Source organism: Patiria miniata, unplaced genomic scaffold, assembly GCF_015706575.1.
Source record: "Patiria miniata isolate m_02_andy unplaced genomic scaffold, ASM1570657v1 HiC_scaffold_18, whole genome shotgun sequence".
NCBI lineage: Eukaryota > Metazoa > Echinodermata > Asteroidea > Valvatida > Asterinidae > Patiria > Patiria miniata.
This window is the reverse complement of record NW_024037056.1, coordinates 2,189,393-2,210,403: the sequence shown is the minus strand read 5'-3', so window position 1 is coordinate 2,210,403 and position 21,011 is coordinate 2,189,393. Positions and strand designations below refer to the sequence as shown.

At 40.9% G+C, this 21,011-nt stretch overlaps 2 protein-coding genes across 6 annotated transcripts in view; one reads left to right on the top strand and one right to left on the bottom strand.

Annotated features, from left to right (window-relative positions):
* The window catches only part of LOC119724169 (fibronectin type-III domain-containing protein 3A-like), a 93,696-nt gene extending 75,183 nt beyond the window's left edge, over positions 1–18,513 (bottom strand). For all 3 annotated transcript variants that reach the window (XM_038195102.1, XM_038195103.1, XM_038195104.1), the window contains exon 1: positions 18,354–18,513. The gene's annotated coding sequence lies outside the window, so the exon portion shown is untranslated. The remainder of the gene's footprint in view (positions 1–18,353) is intronic.
* Positions 18,514–19,872: 1,359 nt separating this feature from the next.
* Positions 19,873–21,011, top strand: part of LOC119724167 (E3 SUMO-protein ligase RanBP2-like) — a 30,995-nt gene continuing 29,856 nt past the window's right edge. For all 3 annotated transcript variants that reach the window (XM_038195100.1, XM_038195101.1, XM_038195099.1), the window contains exon 1: positions 19,873–20,075. In XM_038195100.1, coding sequence (XP_038051028.1) covers positions 19,995–20,075 — 81 coding nt within the window. In that variant the 5' untranslated portion in view covers positions 19,873–19,994. The remainder of the gene's footprint in view (positions 20,076–21,011) is intronic.

Below are 21,011 nucleotides of genomic sequence, written 5' to 3'. Positions count from 1 at the left end.
CGATCGTTCGTTATGAACACGTACTATCTGTGGGTAAATTTTTGATGAATTTTATGTAAAACGATCGAGTTTTCATCAAAAGGTCGTTGGCCCTCTGTATTTCAATATTTTTTTAATTTTTATTCCCATAGTATTTCTAAACTTACACCAGGATACTAAACTTCATGACAAACATAACCACATCTTGAACTGAATGAATTGACATATTGAATGTATATATACCGGTACACAGTACCCCAAGAACTAATGAAACCATTAGCCCTAACTCCCTAAGGCAAAAAAAAATATAGTTCTGCTTCCGATTACATGAAATTAGAAAATGGGATAGGTACGGTAGGTAGGGAATTTGGGTTTTTTTGCCAATTTTTTTGTGTAGGATCATATGGAGGTGTCTGAGTGTAGTCGAGGGTAAAAGTTAGAAATTGATGGTTTTGGGTGTTTTTTTTCTCATTTTTCCCATAAAAAATTAGGGTAGGGGCTGTCAGAATAGGGTAGGTAGGGAAACCGGAAGTAGAACCATTATTTTTTTGGGCCTAGGGGGGGGGGGGTGTGCAAAATTATATTGAAATTGGAGGATTCAGGACTGTTACATTGTAATACATTGTACCACATTGTATGCCCTCCTTCCCCAGTCTACATGATACCATACAGTGCTGAGGAAGTTTGAGGTTGTTTAAAAAGCGTAAAAGCGGTTTTAGGGCGGTAAAGGGACTAGCAGCTTGATCTGATAAAAGCCAAGGGCGGATCAAAAGGGGAGGGGGGGCTGTCCACCACAATCCCTGGGATGTGAATGATGCGCACGGGGATATCAGCGCAAACGTAGCAAGCAAACTGACATGCCCCTTTAACGCCCAAGAGGTGTACCCCTTTAACCATCAATAGTATCAAGGGATCTTCTTCTGACCTCACCCACCCACCTTGTTTATATACCAAACAACTGCCTGGGCCTAGGCTTGTAAACTACAACACCCAACCCTCCCCTAACCCCCCCCCCCCCCCAAAAAAAGAAATTAAAGACGGACACAGGCACAACCCACAAGGGACCAAGTTTGACATATTTTCCCAAATCCCAGCGCTTTGTGGTTGTTATTTGTACAAGTTTCTTTGGGAGCCCTGGACTGGACAAAAAGTCATGAACAGTCAGACTGGCCATTCATCTGAATCATCAGTTTTGCTGGGGCTCACTGCTAGCAGTGAGCTGTTTGCTGTGGTTTGTACTGTACACAAAAAAAATGAACAGTACATGTACATGTACATGTACATGTACATGTACATGTACATGTACTACTACTACAAGAAGTAACATTATATGAATCAAACAATTTATGAACTATCTGGATACAAAGACCACAAGGGTTTTTTTTTTTTTTTTGAGAAAAAAATTCTCCACTTAAAACCTTGCTCTCTGGCTGGCAATGAACAAGGCTAGCCCAGCAGTCAAAATAAATCAAGTGACTGTTTTTAACAGTTGAGGGCTCCCTGCATTCATAAAGCAGGATTGACTGGCTGTGAGTGTGATTGTTATGAAACCCGATACAGCTATGCTTTGACTGTAGGAGATTGATGAGCCAGCTGTGCCTACCAGTCACCTGCTTTTGTCTGTTGATGGAATTTGACTGTCACAGTGCCTACAAGAAATATGATCTAACTGTTGGTGACTAGCGTGTGTAAAAGGCATGGCAGGGGAACAGGATTGAAGTTTTGACTGCCTGTGACTGATCTAACAAAAGGAGGGTTTTAATGAACAAGTGGACCCCAAACTTCCCCTTTCCTCCCAACATTACTGAATTTATGGATGAAAAGATGCTGTGACAAAAGCAGAAGTTAGTACATAATTTAAACACATTGTAGTCACTTGACACAGAATGTATTAACATTGTAATACAATGTTTACAAATTGTAGCAGTTAACAGAATGTTCTTTAACATTTTACTACATTGCTTCCTGTTCACACACACACAAAAATAGTTTCAGTAATCAGTGGAAGGGAAAATGAAATGGCAAAAATCAACCAGTTAAGAATTTCTTCCAAAGCTGCTGGGGGGGGGGGGGCAACTGGGGTGCACCAAGTTTTAAAAAAAAATGGGGGTGGGGGTGGGGTGGGGTGGGGGGATTACATAACACCTGCGCTCTAAACTCACACAACTGCCAACTTTTCATTTGGTACTTCTGGAATGGTAATTGCAATGAGTTCTAACAAAAAATTACATGTGAATAAAACAATAACTCGGTTTCTATACCGCTTTGGTTGTGAACACATTGCAATTAGGGAAAGTCCGGGTTAGAATGGTGAATAATGTAATTCCCATAATTTTGAAGGCTGCAATATGAATTACTTTACAGTCACACGTGGCAAAAGTGCAAGTTTCTATATAACTCCTATGTCTTTTCAAATGAGATTTCTCCAACATGGAGGCCACATTGTAAATAGGGAACTGGCAATCAGATTTGGCCAGAACAATAATGCGATAATCCTACAAGGTTGGAGCAAATTTGGTTGGTTTTTTTTTTTAATTTAGCCAAAGCCAAGTCAAGCACACCAACAGGTGAACATTTGTTTTTTTCTGCATGGACTGTGTAAAAATGGTACAATACAATATGGTACACAATGAAATTCTAGCTTTTATGAAAAAAACCCAGGAATTTTACATGGTTAAAATGTGTTTTTTCATTTCCTAATGCGCTAAACTGTGTCGACACTACTATTGTACATGTATGTATTGTGCAATTTAACTCATGAGATCCTTTTAAAGCCGACAGCTGGCAAAGGCATCAAAACGCCACATGCAGGGATGTTCCTATTTTTTCGGCAGGGTATTATAAAATCTTGGACAATTTTTGTAGGTTTTTCCAAACAATTTAGAGTATGTTTTTTTTCACAGGTGGTACATGTATGTACGCAAAGTCAGGATTTTGACAGAATTAGGAAATACTGGGCATCCAACTTTTTTCAAAAAGCCCAGAAGAGAAACTCCTTCTATTTTTACTTGGGCTAGGTGCAGGGTACAAGCAAAATACTTTTGAGTAATGATAAAAATCTGACTCAAATTTTTATTTTACTTACGCTTTTTGTGTAGGCTGCACAACTGAACATTTACTGCAACATTCGGTGAGGTCTGGTGCAGGAAATTGTGTGAAAACACTATTCATCTATTGGATTGCCAAGATTTTATGCGCACTTGTCTGATATTGTACTTTTCTTTTTAAAGCAGTTTCAGCTGGTCTAGACAGCCATATGGAAGTTCCGAACTTCAATTCGATGAACCATATGGAAGCATATTGCCATAATTTACGTATACTAATTACTACGTACGGTGTCTTGAAATATTCCTGTGCAATTTTCGTGTGTGAAATGGGCCGGTGTGGGTGTTGCAAAACACGTCACTCAGCATTAAACCAGCAGTCCCATTGGAACATGTGGCACACCCAGGCTGGTTTTCAGCATGTGTGCCCAATCTGAATTGGTGGTGTGCATGTTCAAGTTATTATTGCTCCACATGTACTGTATGATATTCCCCTAAAATAAGTCCCACCAACTTCTCAGGTCTCCAGAGTCGGTGCAGAATGGCTGGCCCAACTCAAAGAGGAAATTCTATCAAACATAGTAACGACAGATTGCACTACCTGCCGCTATTCCAAGGCCCTATTTCATGGCGCTGCTTAACAGCCGATTTTGTGGTAACAGAGCCTCCGTCTACATTGTATTTCATAGAAACCGTTAGCAATAAGCACAGCGAAAACACGCTTAACCTCGGAGGAAACAGTTGCTTAGCCTCCTGCTATTTAAACAGTTACAGACAGTCAAACTTGCCATCCACTTTCCCTGCTATAATTTTAACACAGGCTAGTCACCAGCAGTCAGATCATATGTCAAGCAAGCACTGTGAGTAGTCAAAGTCAGTCAACAGACCATGAACAGGCAAAGCTGGCAAGTTCTATAGGCACAGCTGGCTTATCAATTACCCACAGTCAAAGCAAAGCTGTATCGAGGCTATTGGACAGTCATGGCCAGTCAATCCTGCTTTATGGTGAGACGTCTGCACTAGTAACCAGGAGGCTGCGGGTTCGAGTCCTACCGAAGAAACCCTTGGACAACACTGACGGGCAAAACCAAATACTGGACAGCGCCCAAAGGAAAATCACGTTCAACATTTCTGAGAAAATCATTTCACCAAACAAACAGTCCCTGAAGCAGTGTTACAAAAATGTGTTATGCAAAAGTTCAAAAACCTTGAAAAAAAAGTCTGGAGGTTGCTTATTACACAATGTATGTCATTCACAGGTGGCTTTTGCTGTAAATATTTATTCCTACATGCAAGTTGGTCCTTCAGTTTACAGTATCTTTATAACAATTATCAGGTTTACATTGGTGTGACATGCCTCCCCCAGAAACTGGGTCAAGGGCCCCGCCCCTGCAAGTTTGAAGCCACTCTCCATGAGAGCACAAAAAAAATGTCTGCAGACAATTTTTGCTAACCACAGACAGGTTACCAGCTAAAATTACATTGACATTGCATGTGAATGGTACCCAGCTGCATTCCTGCTTAGCACGTAAATGTATAATTTGTGCTTAAACAGCTCCATAAACTAGCCAGCATATACATGTAGCATCCATGTATGTTAAACCTGTGAAATTCTGTCAGGATCGATCCTTGCTTCGTGATGTCTGAATCAAAACATGGTCATTTTCCGGTCCACGGTCCCTTAGCAATTTTGTTCCCTTCAGCCTAAAAGAAAATGGCTGCTGTAAAACACAGTAAAATCCAGGGTCCTAGCCTAGCCGAACCAAAGGCACTGCAAAGAGCTTTACATTTGGACAGCCCCTCCTTGAACAGCTTTTGTATAAAGCTATGTCCTTGAACTGCAGTTTGACTTTTACAAAACCCTGCATACAGATTTTTTGTAAGACCGTGAGGCCATGGCGAGACAGAACAAAACATGGTGTGCTAGAGCGCCGACACTGACAGAAACCATACCGGTTCACCGAAGGCTCATGAGTCACATTAAATTCCGCGTCATGAATGTTACAAGGAAAACCCTGGCCCTGTCACGACAAGAATGTCATGCATGCGCACTGTAAACATTAACGGCAAATTGAGAGGATTAAAGACATTCTCCCAAGTATTGAATGTTTTGAGGTATCTTGACAGCGTGAAAGAATTTCTCAGTTCAAACAGAGAGTGTGTCGTTATTATGCGAAACATGGCATCATGGCTCTCGTCCTGAGTTAAGAATTTTAAGTACCGCAGACAAAATGCGTAGACCTATCCGGTGCAGAGATCACACACTCCACAAATGACAGATTTGTCGAGCCAACTTTCCGTTCTACTGTATCTGCTAAGTGTTACAGATGAACAGGCTTTGTTTTCCAACAATTTAAATAAACATTCGTAACGGCCTTTCACACTATCCAAAACCTCCATGTAGGACCTGGGGTCAACACTGAGATTTCAGGAACCCTTTTCACACTAGCAATAATCCAACACGGCTTGTACTCTGGTTGAGGGTTGCCGCTCTACCCCGGGTTAAAATCCAACCCTGGGGCCAATTTCATAGAGCTGCTTAAGCACAAAATTTGCTTAAGCACAAAAACGTCTAGCTTAATAAAATCAGGTTACCGGCCAAATCTCCATGCGATTGTTATGCTAAGTAAACAACAGCTAAATACCAGTCACAAGCAATGTACATCACATGGAGTTTTGGCCGGTAACCTCATTCTACTAGGCAATGTTTTTTCGTGCTTAAGCAAATTTTCTGCTTAAGCAGCTCTATGAAATTGGGCCCAGCTGGTCAGGACCAGAGTTGAGAGGCTCTACCTGGGTAGAAAAATCCAAATTTACAGCCGACCCGTGTACACATCAGTGTAAGTGTGAACAGGATGCCTTGCCTACCCGTGTTCATTGGGACCCGGTTCCAGCTTACAGTGGACCCGTGGTGATTTCAACATGGGTAGGTGAGACAATAGTGTGAAAAGGCCTATGTGCTTGGTAAACTTTGCAAGAAGCGAATCAGATAACGGGGAATAGTCCTAGGGGTGCAGACATGTAAACAGACCCGAAATTACCTACGCCGGCCAAATCACAATTTGCATGTTCTCAAATTCTCCAGTATAGGGCATTTTGAGGGTTGGAACTTGAAGATTTGTAAACAAAAGAAAGGTGGAATCCGTGCAGAGGACTGCAAGCTCATAATTTCTGTGAAATATGGATGAAATTAGGCCCTAAAATGGCTCTATTTTGCAATGGAGCGTAGGCGTCCATTTTCAAAATGGCGATGGGCTTCAGGACTGCTTTTAAGGGGTGATCATCTTTGGATGAAATTTTCTCCAAAAAGTCATTGTTTAACCCCCGAAAAAATTGAACAGAGAGTGAAAGATAATAATAAGCTTTAATTTGATGTGTTTCTCACACACCTTGGAGAGTTGTGAGTATTTTAAATATTTTGGGAAGTGCGCGTAATTATCAACAAAGTCTATGGCGGTCAAAGTACTGGTCCGCGACCATAGGTACGTAGTCAACCCATTTACATACTGGCAGATGTGTCAATCAACAACATTTACAGACTACAGTCGAGTCTCGTTAATACAAACTCGTTCGGACCTAGCCAAATTGTTTGTTATATCAGAATTTTGTATAAAGAGGAACATCAGTTCCATTCACTGTGTACATAAATGCACAGTCGGGACCAAGGCCTTATGTTTGTTATAACCAGAATTTTGTGTTAACAGAGTTTGTACTAACGAGAGTCGACTGTATAAATGTAGATAAAGGAAGACAACATCCCCCCCCACCCCAAAATTTAAAAAATAGAAACAACTGAACAATCTTTGAACCAGCACACAGCTTGCCAGCACGTGACGATATTCTTCTCACACCCGCACACATTTAAATACATGCAAGTCCAATACTTCCATTCCGTATGGTACCATATGGTTGCGCAACTCTGCCTTTCTGCTTAAAACTTTTAACGCTATTTCCGCTAAGCGACCAAATTACGCCTTTAACTCGCAGTCGCACACACAGACAACGCCATGAAATAAAAACATTCCGACAATACGGTAATGCAGACACTCCGCATACATAATTGTCTGCCACACCACAAACCACAGATAATGTAAATTTTAGTACTGCTACCATATGGAAGTCTGCTGCACCGCAGTACCATAAAACAGCCCAACTTGTAGATTTTATCAATTTTGCTCATCCCCAATTTCGTCAGTGCAATCATTATTACAAGCAGTTGGACTCCAACAGTCGCAGAGTCGATTTCCGCAGACCAACTCATTAGGTCCCCACAATTCGTAACAAATCTGTCCAGACGTAACCGCCGCGATGACACTAACGGTATGAAAGCAATCACATTAACCACCTCACACGTACGTACGACCATTCATAAATGACTCCCTCAATCTACTGAGCAAACAGATTTCTAAACTGGTGTGGGAAACGAGGGGATATAAAAAAAACCCAGAATGTTCAGTTCAGATTGGGCTGTCGGAAAGGGATAAAATTTCATCACGAAATATAATCTGTGAATTCAGACTAACCGTTTTGGGTCAACTTTATAAAAAAAATTTGTTTAAATGAATAGACAAAATTCCCCGACATATATGCATAAAATGCAATCTCAAGTCCGGAGGTTATCCAACCCACTCGCCAGCGCGATGGTGTTTAACATCTTTTTTTTTCTTTCTTTCTTTCCCCCACTGTCTGCCTCTCTTCAGAGTTTCATCTCCAAAATGCCAGTGTGAATTTCACTAGTGGAGGCGGCCAGGCTAGACGGACGACGCGTCAGGCCTATTCATGATAATGTCATGCACAGCATGTGCCTGTATGTGCGTGTGGTCCGGACAAAGTCATAAGAAATGCACCGACCTACTTGATCTTTTCCTGAATCGGTGCATTCACAATGCCATGTGTCTAGATAACGTCTAGTTCCCCACCTACTCAAAAAACCCGATAATGGGCTCATTACCTTTGATTTGTATTGCTCTGCAAAGAAGCCATGAAAAGCAATGCCGCACGTCCCACTTGACCTAGTACATCTGAGTCATCAAAACTGAAAAAAAATTGTCCCTGGAAAAGTTTCATGTGCTTACTACAGTACAATCATTACCAGTGTTTTCATGTGATATCTGCTGACACCTCTCTTCTTGTTTGATGTTCCACAAACTTTTAACTGAATATATCGGGAACTTGAACAGCAAAAGTTAAACCAGGTTTTTTTTTCAACCATGAAATTCACAAATTAAAAAAAAAAAACTAGTGTTGATACTTTAAAGAGTAACTCGAACATTATTTATAGCCGGAGTCCATCATTTGCAGCTATCCAAAAAAGTAACTGGCGTAATTATTGTTGAAAAACATACTGGTTGAAAGATAGTAAGGGGACTAAACTCCCTGTGAAATTATTCTTTCTGGCAAGCTCTCATTTTGAAGAAATCAACGAAAGAAGGCATTTCCAATAGGAAAATCTAAATTAGTAGTTCGTTTTGTTATTCAGCTCAGCGCGCACGAGCATTGGCACGACGCACAGGCGCACGCGGTTGCTATAATTCGTCCGATCAGTGCGCGACATCGCGTAAAGCTGCAATTCAAAACATGATTTAGCAACTTTTGATTTGAAATTGAGATCCTAGAATGCTGTTTTTCTCGGAATATACAGCTGAAGCTGAGCTGAAACTTCATCAGGTTAGTTGTTCAGTATTCTTCATTGGATTTTGAACACTTTTGTTGCTTCAAACGAACAAAATGCACAAATTACAAATGATGGACTATGTCTTTAAAACAAAAAGGACGCAGCACCTTGAGCTGACACTGTTGTTGGTCAAGATGGAGTGGTGAATGATGCAAGAATCGGGTAATGACTACTACAGGGGGAGGCCCTTTAATGCTGCACAAAAAGTGCACAGTTCTTAGAATTGGTAAAGTTCAAGTGCTTGGGTGGACGATGCCTGACAGGATTGCATGACAAAGGCAATTGCTTATAAATTTATGTGTGGACTTCTCTCTCCGCATGGTGCTAATATTATGCTGAAGGACGTACATGTATGTACAACGCATTCGTACAATGTACGTTGTACATTTTCATAAATGGCTAGGATTTTTACGTTCAGCATACGTTGCCCATGTACATGTACATGTACGCATGTGCACTGTACCACTGCATGAAAGCAAACAGACTATGTACATGTACATGTACATGTGCATGAGCTGTGATGATTTTAAAATGTCCACTTAATTTTGTCCAGATTGTTGAAGTATTTGTTCACCAGTTATATTCTAATGTAGGTGGGGAAAGAGTAGGGAATCGAGTTACGATTGTTGCTTCATGGACAATTCATGATAACCTGTTTCTCGTGCTCCTCAACCATTTTACGATAAGAGGGTGAAGAGGGTTTGAAAACTGCTGCCGGCCGTATGTTGTGTCCTTGGGCAAGCCACTTTACCCCCACTTGCCCCTCTCCACCCAGGAATATAAAACGGGTACAACGTATTAGCTTGGGTGTAATCTGCGATGGCCTTGCATCCACCGTGTTGGAACGAGCAGTTGTTTCGAGAAACAGAAACTTTGAGATAAACGCCAACTTTTTGTGACAGATTGGCTCGGTACAGGCACACTTTACTTCTTTTTCGTTAACTTTAGACTTTTTTCCCTTCTGGGACTAGGAATGACAACAGTGAGTGGTCCGATTATTAAGTGACGTGCAGAACTCAATGGGTCATGGCCCCTGCATATGTCTGCACTGCAGGTCACTTCCTGCACTGGGGAACGAAAAGTACACCTGACCATTATTGAGTAAACTAATGGAAGTTTACGAAAACGGGCTTCATACCAGCATCCCCTCCAAGCTTGGCTTCAGCTGAAGATTTAAAAGAATCTGCTTTTCACTACCTGCGCCAGGGAATGAAAAGCACACCTGACCAGTGAGTAAACTGGCGGGGGTTTGCGAAATCTGGGCTTCATACCAGTATCGCCTCCAATTTTGGCTTCAGCTTAAGATTTTAAAGAATTCTGCCTCATTTAAACCCAGTAATACTGCAACAACCATGGGCCGGGCGAGACAGGATTTGGTGTCTCTGTAGTAGAGGATGCACCAACATTGGAGCCTGGAGTCAAAGCTGGAATCAAAGCCAAGGTTTCCTAAATGTGCTTCTTAACGGGACTTCCCTTTTGTGTTGGAAGGGAAAATTATACATGTTACAGTGGAAATCTAGCAAAAGAGACGTTTTGGAATTTGTGGTCAAATGTTTTTATGGACTTGTATTCGGTGACCATGTTTTGCCGGGGGTGGGGGGGGGGGGAAGTGGAGGCAGGCAGTTCAAAGGAAAAAAAGCCCAACAAACCAGTGTATTCCCACATTATCACAGAGAGCAATTCAAACCCAACGCATCCCTTATTTTCACAAGTAAAACTTTCCGTCGCCAGTTTCGGATGAAAGTTTCCAGTTGATCAGTTTCCACTTTGGGATGACTCCAATGCAAGCAATACAGGTCATCAAATTCTGGGGCACGGATATTTTGCCAACTATGTCGGCCCAATTAATTAATCAATTAATTATTTCCTTTCAACGTGCATCAGTCAGTGCATAAAAGTAAAAGAATCTAATGTTCGTGCAGAGTTTTCAGTTCAGGCAATTTGTTTTTTGTCGGAAGCAAGATAACAGAACTATGTATTTTTACTTACTAATTATGTATGAACTACATGTAAGGATTGATCAACTCAAACTTCAAAGCAACAACTATTTTTGTACCAGTGCGAAGAGGCACCAGCTACCGGTATGGTTCCCTAGTGCAGATGTACGTCAACATGAGTCATGTGTCGAGGGATGGATTCCAACGATGATGCGATGTAAACAGTGCGCATATAATGTGCGTACATGGTGCAGCACGCAAACATGATTCATCTTTGTAAACAGCAGCCTTCACCTACCCTTGTCGACCAGACCACCGACTGCACTGCGAAAGTGTAACGCCAAGTTTCCTATTGAAGCAAGACGTATCAGAAAAACACAATGCGTCATGACGCTCCCTTAACAGCTGGGGGGTCAAGGCGGGGTTAGAGAAGGGGTGCAGGTTACACAAGCAGTGGGGGTGGGGAGGTAAAAGCTCAGGAAGAGGGCAAATTTAAGCGGACTTTTGTTCGCAATGTTCAGAAAAGTGTGCTTGCATGATACACCTCTGATGTGGGGTTAACACTGTTGCACTTTCTCTATGGTCGCACAGAAGTTACTAAGTAAATTGTAAAGTTGGTCAGGGAAAACCGATCCCATAAATGGGATCTAATTTTGAAGTCTGTAGCTAAATGTAGTACAGCAAGGAACATACTAGACAAGATACGTTTGCGGAAGCACCGTGTGAATAAATCTCTTTTGTGAGTATGTGTGGTTCTGAAAAGAACCGGAGGGACTCAACGTTTTGAACCGTATGCTCTGCCCGTCGTCAGGAGAATGAAAGATTCCAACGATGATGCGATGTTACAAGGATGGGTGCAGTGAGGCGTGAGAAGGATGCAAACTGGTGAAGCTCGAAACCGGTGGAGCTGAGAAGGATGCAAGTTGACTGAGCAAGGAACATGCTCTTTGCTCAATGCATCGCCTGTTCTCACTTTTATTCATTGATCACATGCATAATGCCTTAAGCTACAAAATATATCAGACCTTCACTACTTTACACCATTTGTTGGTGGGATCCCACCTCTAGTATGGTTACATAAACTACAGAGCAAGGAGTTGCTCTTTGCATAAACAACTCTTTTCCAATCACTGTTCATGGACCCATCTTCCCAGCTATCCTGTTGTGTAAGCTCACCTAGGAAGTTCAAATAAACATCAAGGGGGGTGAACTCAGCCCAGCTTTTACAGGAATTCTAATAATAGACAAACCTTACACACAATGCCGCCCACTGCACTTGGTCAACTTCCCAATTGTTTGGGAAGTTGTCAGCGCTAACAATAGCTGTGTCTGTGTATTCACAGCACAGATTGAACAGCCTGTATTGCATGCATGTGTGCACAGTTGATACCCTGGTTTCTCAGCGCACTGTGGATGTGCAACCAAGCGTGTTTACTTTTCTGTTAGTGCTGACCACAGTTCAACCTCCATGTACAGGGACAGGAAGTCCAGCACTTCCTCTATCGGGCCATGGAGCTAGCTCCATGATCAGGCGGGCTGATGACTGTCGAACATGTGTTTTGGTTCTCCCAAATATACCCTACCATTCTGGCATGCCTTCCCCTCTGAAACCACCGATTAAAATTCTCCATATCAGGTCAATAGGAGTCCATTAAACTTCTGCAAATCACTGATTTTAGGCTGATTAACAAAAAAATAGTTTTCTCGTTTGGCCTTTTTGAAAAAAATGGAGCCAGGTGCTTTTTCTTTTTTTTTCCTCCAAGATAGTGGATGCTCCAAGAAAATGGTGGGTGGATGAATTTTCTTCAATTTTAGGAGCCATAGCATTTTATACATACTGGTAGCTACAATTTTGTTGGAAACAAATTTTTCAAAAGGTATATTAGCAATGTGCAAAATATTTATAAATTAATATGTATGAATAAAAAAATATTTTAAAACTTGGGCCAGCAAAAAAAGGAAGCTGGCGGGGAAGAGAAATTGGTTTTATTTTTTTACATGGCCTTATACCAATTATACATGATTAGTTTTTCGGCTGATGAAAATTGTCTAGCATTTTCTCATTAGCAATTCTAGTGATACGAATAGCCAATGTCTACTCCATCTCCTAAAGCTATCAATATTGCATAAACTGTGCATGCAATACGTACCAAACCATTTACCAAACAAAAAAATAAAATAGAAAACAAAATTTGACCTCCTTTGCCTTGACACATTTTCCCGCAAGGTTTCTAGGCCGGTTTAATTTACAAAATTTACAACCAGAAATTAACAAATTTCGTTCTCAATCGTTTTTGTGGGGAAACAAAAGTTCATACAAACCCGACTTAAAATGCATTCTTTCCAAACAGTGCATAGAACGGTCTGCAAATTCTTGAAGTCGAAAAAAAGGTCACCGTGAACCACATTGAAAAATTAAAAGCATAAATCTGGGATACATTTCAAGCAAAATAACCCTAGCCATTTCCATAGCTGGAGACAGTGAATACAATTTGAGGCGCACTAGAATATGTAGTTGTCATTTCCCGCCCAGTCATAAACCGGAACACGTAATGAAACACACTGTACATGTAATTTTGCAACATTTTCAGTCTGGCATTCAATTCATAAGTTAATACCGTTAAGTCCCAGACTCAACTACCGTTTAATACATATAACCTGTATTATTGTGAAGAAAGACTCCAATATTGATTATGTATTTCAAATGAAAACAGGAATGAAAGGACTCAACCGGATGTAAAATTTATAAAAATCAATTGTGAATTTTTATCGCACATTAGTGTCTGATACACTTTTGATTGGCAAGCACAGCAACAGGCAGTCCATATACTCTGTGCGGAGTACACACCATATGTTTGCCAAATGCCCAAGTCTTTCTCGTGAAAAAAAAAAAATTAAACCACGCCCCTCGACACCGAACGCTAAATCATAAACCTTTTGCCAAGCCAACTTCCCACAAATTAAAATGTATGACTCTTCCCACATATTCACCGGCAGTACCTGGGAATTATCATATCATAGCTCGGCCCATGGTCGCGAAACGGGATTTTGGAGTATTCGCAATGGTTCAGCTATGGGTGAATGAAACAAGAAAAATAATTGATGAGTTATGGTCTTGCATATATATATCAACAGGCTTGTCACATAATCTGTATCGTACAGGGGCAGACTTTCGAGGGAACTACATGTTAAGGCGGGAAAATATGCAACATATGGAAAAATTATAATTAAAAATTGAATTTGTATCTTTTAAAATTTCTCCAGAAAGGCAGGTGTTAGTCAATTTTCTAAGTGGTTGTACCTCCGAGCCGTTCAGACACCTTGTGGACAACCCGAGGTATATTTTCACAGCCCAGCTGGACAATTTTCCCGCTAATGTACACAAATGCAGCGGAAAAGTGAGAAGCCCAGACGTGCCTACGCTACAGTCACTATTAAAGTGTTGCAAATTGGGTTCATTAAATTAGCAATTCTCAACCAAAAACCAAGGCTTCAAAATCATGGCAAATCACTACGAAGATCAACAAAACATCATTTCTAAAAACAAAACAAAAAAACACACACACAAAAGCTCCACTTATTAATTAAGTAGCACTTGTAGACCAGAAAATTGAGACAACATAAAAAAAATTGAGACAACATATGGCAGGCTGCTGGACTACGCAGTGGGAGGAGAATATTAGTGGCACAGTGTCTTCAGTATGGGAGAAAGCCTATCTGTATACACCCATGCATGCGGTTTGTACACAGTTACTGTATGCTGGCACCATATGGTCGGGTTTTTTTTTTTTTTAACATGTATTTGGCGATTATGAGTACGGATGGGATGGCACAGGCTGGTGCACTTGTAATGACAAACACTCACATGATTGCAATTGTACGGGGGCAGCGGGCGAACTAGTCTGGAATGGTTTCATTACTGTGTACAAACATGTCTTTGTAGTGTGAAGCAACAAGTATGCACAAGGAATGACCAGCTTGGCAAAAAATAAGGAAATTAAAAACTGTACAAGACAAAAATATGCATACATGTACTTCCAAATTGAAACAATAATTGGTGCTACCCAAAAAAAAAAAATCTGAGACAATCATGAGGAACTTCATGAGGTTTTTCAAAATCAAAGGAACAAGTAAAACCGAGTAGGAAAATGGAATTCAAGCACACAATTCATATTTTAATTAAAACTTTGGGGGGGGGGGGAGGAGCAAGTTACTGAATAACAAGAATTTACTGACGCTATCGCCATCACCACAAAACAATGACATCACTCAGACAGACAGAACGACGCTAAGGTATGGTAATAAATTATTTTTTTACATAATTTCCTGTCTAGTAGTAAATTTGCAGGAAATTGTATGCAATATTCATGGCCCTGGCTGCCTATGTTACAGTCGTTAACTTTTATGGACTAGTCTCACTTTATCCACTGAACCACATCATTGAGATTTAAAAATTATGTCATGCATTGCATGAAAATGCGTGTACTGTATGAGAACAATTGTGTAACAAGACAGAAACTGTTGTTTGAGACAGGAAGTGACTACTTCCGATGAACATATATCTGTTTGGGTTTTTTGTGGAGGGGGAAATGTCTGCATTTTATTGGCCGACTGGTCTGCTAGTGGATTGTCTATTTCGTCTGGTCTACAAATTGTTTGATATATTGCCTGCCTTAAATAGCTTTTGACTTCTGGGTGGAGAGGTAACATGGCCTGCCTATGTTTGTGGCCAGCAACTAAATTCAAATCCAAACGACAAGCCTGTGTTACTTCGAGTGTACATAATAAACATTCTTGTGCAACCATTCACAAAATCACATGAGTGTCGCTGCTTCTCCGAAGAGCACACAATGTACCTGCGTGTGCCATGGTCCGATGGTTAGTGTTCAAATCATGTGCCATAGTGCATGTCGGTTCAAGCCCTGATGGGGGACATTGTGCTTGTGTTCTTGGGTAAGAAACTTTACTACATTTGCCTAGCTCTCCACGCAGGAGTATTTATACTAGGTACCTGTGGAGTTAGAGACCAGATTGCGTTGATCTCGAGCTACTGCATAAAAAAAATGGTCTCATGGCCTGCAATGAGCAGGGGTAATAATTGTGAAGTGCTTTGAGATCTTTGGTATATTAGCGTTATAAGCGCCACATTATACGAGTAAAGGTACCATTAACTCTAACTCCCTAGCATGATTTACTAGGAACCATACCCATCTTGGCAAATTCCAACACCATATGGGAAACCGTACACACATATTTCTGACTTTGTTTCTGGAGGTGTGCCAACCCAATGTAAAAGACTGTCAGTTTAGGGGTACAGTACCCAGCCCGACAGATTCCAACAAAACATGCTGTTGGGGTTTGATGGGTTGAGTTCTGTTAGGGTTAAGGAGACACGTTATCGTAATTTCTTCGCAAGATGGGAGACATCGGTCATTAGGGAGACATTTTCACGTCTCCCTAATGTCACAGCCCCCCTTTAGAGGCACGATTTTGCCGTCGCAATTAGATTATATTTGTTGCTTATGGTCTAATTAGTATACATACCCAAATACACGGAAAAAGGACAAGGGAATATTGAGTTAGGGCACATTTAAGTTTGAACAATTTTGCGCACAAGTCTATGGGGATGTCTCCCCAATTTCCAATCCAGGGTCATTATTATTATTATCATTATGTAAACTGAAAAACTATATCTGATACCACATAGCACCACATTTGTACAAACCGCATATCTCAACACAAGATCTACATGGCAGGGAATGTGGAACCAAGTAATGTCTTAAAGCTTTTGATACAAATTTCACTGTGACGGCCACTGTTACAAGGTGGTACTAAACTCCTTAAGCACACGGTCTGGAAATCCCCCACAAAGGTCAAGGTTCAATTCCTCCCGTCCCATGACTAAGACAACCGCTGGTTATGACTTCCCTGCCCACTACTCATCTGTTCGCTTTTTCAATCCGCACCTTGACCAATAGGCTTCGGAAGACGAGCACCTCAAGAATCTCATAGACTTGGATATGCTTCGATACAGGATACAGAAGAAGTTTAACAACTTGACCTCTATCAAAAGGCTCTATTTATAGACCAGAGATAATGCTATACACATAATGTGGCCTTCAACAGTTTCAGAAGTCCTGGCTTAACCGTCAATGAGTGGAATATTTAGTGAACTTTATTTAACTCTATCTGCAAGTGCTAAATTAGAAACTGATATGCGCAAGTTGCCGCAACAATCAAATGGTTCAAAACAAAACCAGATCATGACGGAGGAATTACAATAATGTGCAACATTGCCGGCAGATTACTGCAATACAAGTCCAGTTTCATTTTGAAAATTGAAAGTTGATTATGTGAAGTTTCAAGTGTCTTCTGAAATGGCTAGACTGTCACAGTGTCACATTTGATTAGTGAAACATGTTTGTGAATTGTGGTTGTGTTTGCAAGTGTGACATAAAAGATACGGTGTGCGTAATAATTGCACAACCGGAAAAGGTTATTCGTTTTGGTCAAATATATGAATGGATTTCAACTGCAATAATATTATCTGCTTAGTTAATACGAGCAGCTAAGTTGGGTTTTTTTGTTGCTGCCAATTATTGGAGAAAAAAATTGGTTGATGCTATTTTCAATAAAAATGACACAGAAGTAAAATCATCTTGATTTCTTCCTCTTCGATTTTGGGTATAAGCAACTGGTACCCGAAAAGATTATGCAAATTATCAAATTATAGTTTATTTAAAGATATAAAACTTGGTACTAGTACTAGGTACGAGCATTTCTACTTCTGGAAAAAAAATTACCGTTAGGGAACTAACGTGTATATTCACACACACAAAAAGCATTCCAGCACTTTACAGTTTACACATGTTATGAAAGGATCGCATTAAACAATTGGCAGAATTGCTGGCTGGTGTTTGTGTGAAAATTGCAAGAGACAATCCCACTTAATCCTGTCAGTTTATCACTTCCCATTTATATTAACGACACTTGATTGACTTAACTTGCAACAATGAAAGAATGTTGCAACCTGACGCCACTTCAGCGGTTGTGTACAAAGTCTATGGAGAGTCAAGAAAATGTTCTAAGTATTTCGTAACAAAATTGGAAGTGTTTCTCAGTCCAAGATTCATGTCTTATCGTCATTTGGAAAGATTTCCATATACGAAGTTCACTAATTTTCCTCTGTATTAACTAACAAGCCCCCAGATAGCAATTTCATGTCATCGAAGTCAATTTGAGCAGTCTGGCAGTGAGAAAATACAACTTATTACAAGGGGCCCCTAGGCCTAAACAAAAATAACATCAACAAACAACCTCGCAAAATGCCTCGCAAAATAACACTTGGAATTGGCAGTTTAACAAATGGAATTGGAATAAAGATGATTTCCCAAACGGGCTGTTCTTCGTGGTGGAAACAGCAGCCACCACGAGAATACCACAGTTGTACCATGGAGGAAGGTACTACCACCAGGCACCACTACCGGAATAGATTTAACGACGGTCCCCTAAACAGCTGCAGCCCGGACGGCGGCAGGCCGGGTGGACGTCTTTGCTAGGCCTACGTGCGCGGGACTCCATCTCCGCAGAAGTAGAAAGTGACACGTTTCACTTTTCAAAAGACCAACGTTCGACACAACACAGGGGATAACAGCTTCGTCAGCGACATGGATACGCCAAACTATATCAGAAACTAAGCTAAGATAGCAATTTGCTTACCCTTATCTTCCTCAAAAGTGAAAAATCTGGCCATTTTCTGGACGACTTTCTGTGTTTATGCAGCAGGCGACAGCCATTTTCGACTAAGTACGCATGTGCGAATCCATTTGACGTCTTCGGTTTGCGCGGGTCCCCTCCTCGGTGCGTGCCTGTTTACGTGGTACCGAATGACGTTCGGTTACCAACGATAAGGCCTGTGGGTGTTCTTTTGCACAACGTGTACTTCGTGATGATAATCTGACGTTTTAAAGGGCACATAAGACATTTTAAAGGGTTCTTGTTCTTGATCTTGATGGTTAATCACAGAACAACTCCAAAAGTTATCCCATTTAGGTCAGAGAGAAAGAGAGAGACAGACATACTGTTAGATCGGCCAGTTTACTTCTTTTATTGGCTAAACAGTTATCTCCCACTTTGACCTCGAGATTCACTCCTAAAATGGCTCAGTTGGCAGAGCACTGGAACCGCAAACTGGAGATCGCAGGTTCAGGTCCCCCCCCCCCCCAGTCGACTTGTTGGTTTCAACTTTAAAAAAAAAATCAAAAAAATGCATTAAAAAAATCAAGGTGATTAAGAATTTAAAATATTAACAAAAGCTCAATCAAAAATTATACAACCAGGTTTTTTTTTACTAAGGCCAAAAAAAAAAGATAAGTCGGTCTCTGGTCAGCGCGTGCGTCGATTTTAATCATGCGCGTCAATCTTTTTTTTTCCAAAATGTTCCGCGGTAGCTCCAACAGCGCCCTCTATTGCCGCACCTCCTCATTTTTTTTTACCAAAGAGCAACAAGGAATGGGAAATTGCACCAAGGCAAATGATCGAAAGCACCAAGGCAAATTATGGAGGACACCAATGTACATGAGGACACCAAAAAAGCAAAATAGTACCCCACCTTGTCTGTACAATCCAAGCTTGAAGAAAAGGGAAAAAAAAGCAAAAAAAAAAAAAAAGCCGCATCGCCGCGTCAATTCCAGAACTTGACCAGAGACCGAATATTTTTTTTTTTTTTTTGCCTAAAACTGTTAAAACTAGAAAGCACTCAGAGAGCGCAAACCTCCGCCAAGGCTAAACAATTCCCTGCCATATTGTCAGTACACCCAAAAGAAATACTAACATAAATGGCGAAGAATCCTTTTTTTTTTTAAGCCTTGATCCCAGACCCAGATCCGGATCACTTCCAAAACTATTCGATTTGTACTTGTACCAAGTACCACCCCTAAAACGAAATTCATTCAAATCCGTCCATAACTTTTTGAGTTATCTTGTGAACAGACCAACCAACCCACCATGGAGGAACTCAAGGAATAGTCTATTTCCTTCTTCCATGAACCAACCAACTAACAAATCCTTTTTTTGTTCTTTTTCATTCATTAATTCATCAAGCCATCCCGCCAGTTATAATAAGTAAATGTGATTCAAACATCTTTTTCAAACAAGCCGACCCTTTTCCAATATTTTTTCCTCAAAAATAAATTAGTTCACTGGTCTTGCCGAGGGCTCCCTCTTGCGAGACGAATTATTCAGTTGATGACCCCGGGTTGACCTCATGACGAACATGCGCCGATTTGAAAATTCTTGGTCGACTTGTCAGTGTCACTCCGTTTCGTCGTGACTGAAATCTTCCGGACATTTTTAGGCAAAATGAACCAAACGAGTAGGAAGAAGGAAGATGCCGATAAACTTCTCCAGTCTGTGAAAGAGAAAGCGAAGAATCCTCGTGAGGTAGGTCATGCGAAGTTATGAACATTTATTTAACGAGATAAACCGGCAAATGTATAATTTGGCATGAAAAGGCAAGAGTGGACGTGTATTTCCGACACCCATTCAGTCAGCTGTCATGTCAAACTCAAAGTCAATTTTTGTTTTCCAAAATTCGGATAGTTTCTGGGACTCATGCTACTTTGTTGTTATTTTATAAATGTCTGTGGGTGTGTGTGTGTGTGTTAGACCCGTGAACGTGGCGTTGTATACAACGCCACGCGCTTCCCTCGGGTAAATACAAGCGACAGCATTCTATCTTTTGATCCGCTACATAACGACATGTATAATTTTGCCCATGGGTGAATCACTTACTTGTTGGGCTCCCTGTGAATATACGCGAGTGTTGGATCTGTCATTGCCAAGAAATTTGATGTAAAGCACGGCACAACTTTGTCACAACGAATGTTTCAAAATGATCAGAAATCTAAGACAGGCATGACACTCTGGTACCCCGAGTTCCGCATGTGCAAAACGGTTGGAGTAGCACCAGTGGGTACCCGACTAACCGTCTTACATGGCAGGCTGACCGTAATACCATATAAAATTCTGCTAAATCCACTTCGAAAGTCTGTCAAATCACCCAGTAGAATTGCTGGTCCATTGTGCAAGGGTTTGTTTCAGGGATCTTTCAATAAATGAAGGTTTTTCAAACCAAATGTGCCATATTTCTCTAATCTTTTTCATTTTTCCTTCATCTTCATAATTCTGCCGAAAAAAATATTCTGCTGATTTTCTGTACAACTCATTTTTGTATGCAAATATTCTGTCAAATGTAGCCGAAATTCGGCTAGAACGGTCACTCCATCTTAGTACCCGCGGATCACAATAGAGTGTTTTTACTATAGACTGAAGCGTGGCTATGTATATAGCCACGTTCACGGGTCTATGTGTGTGTGT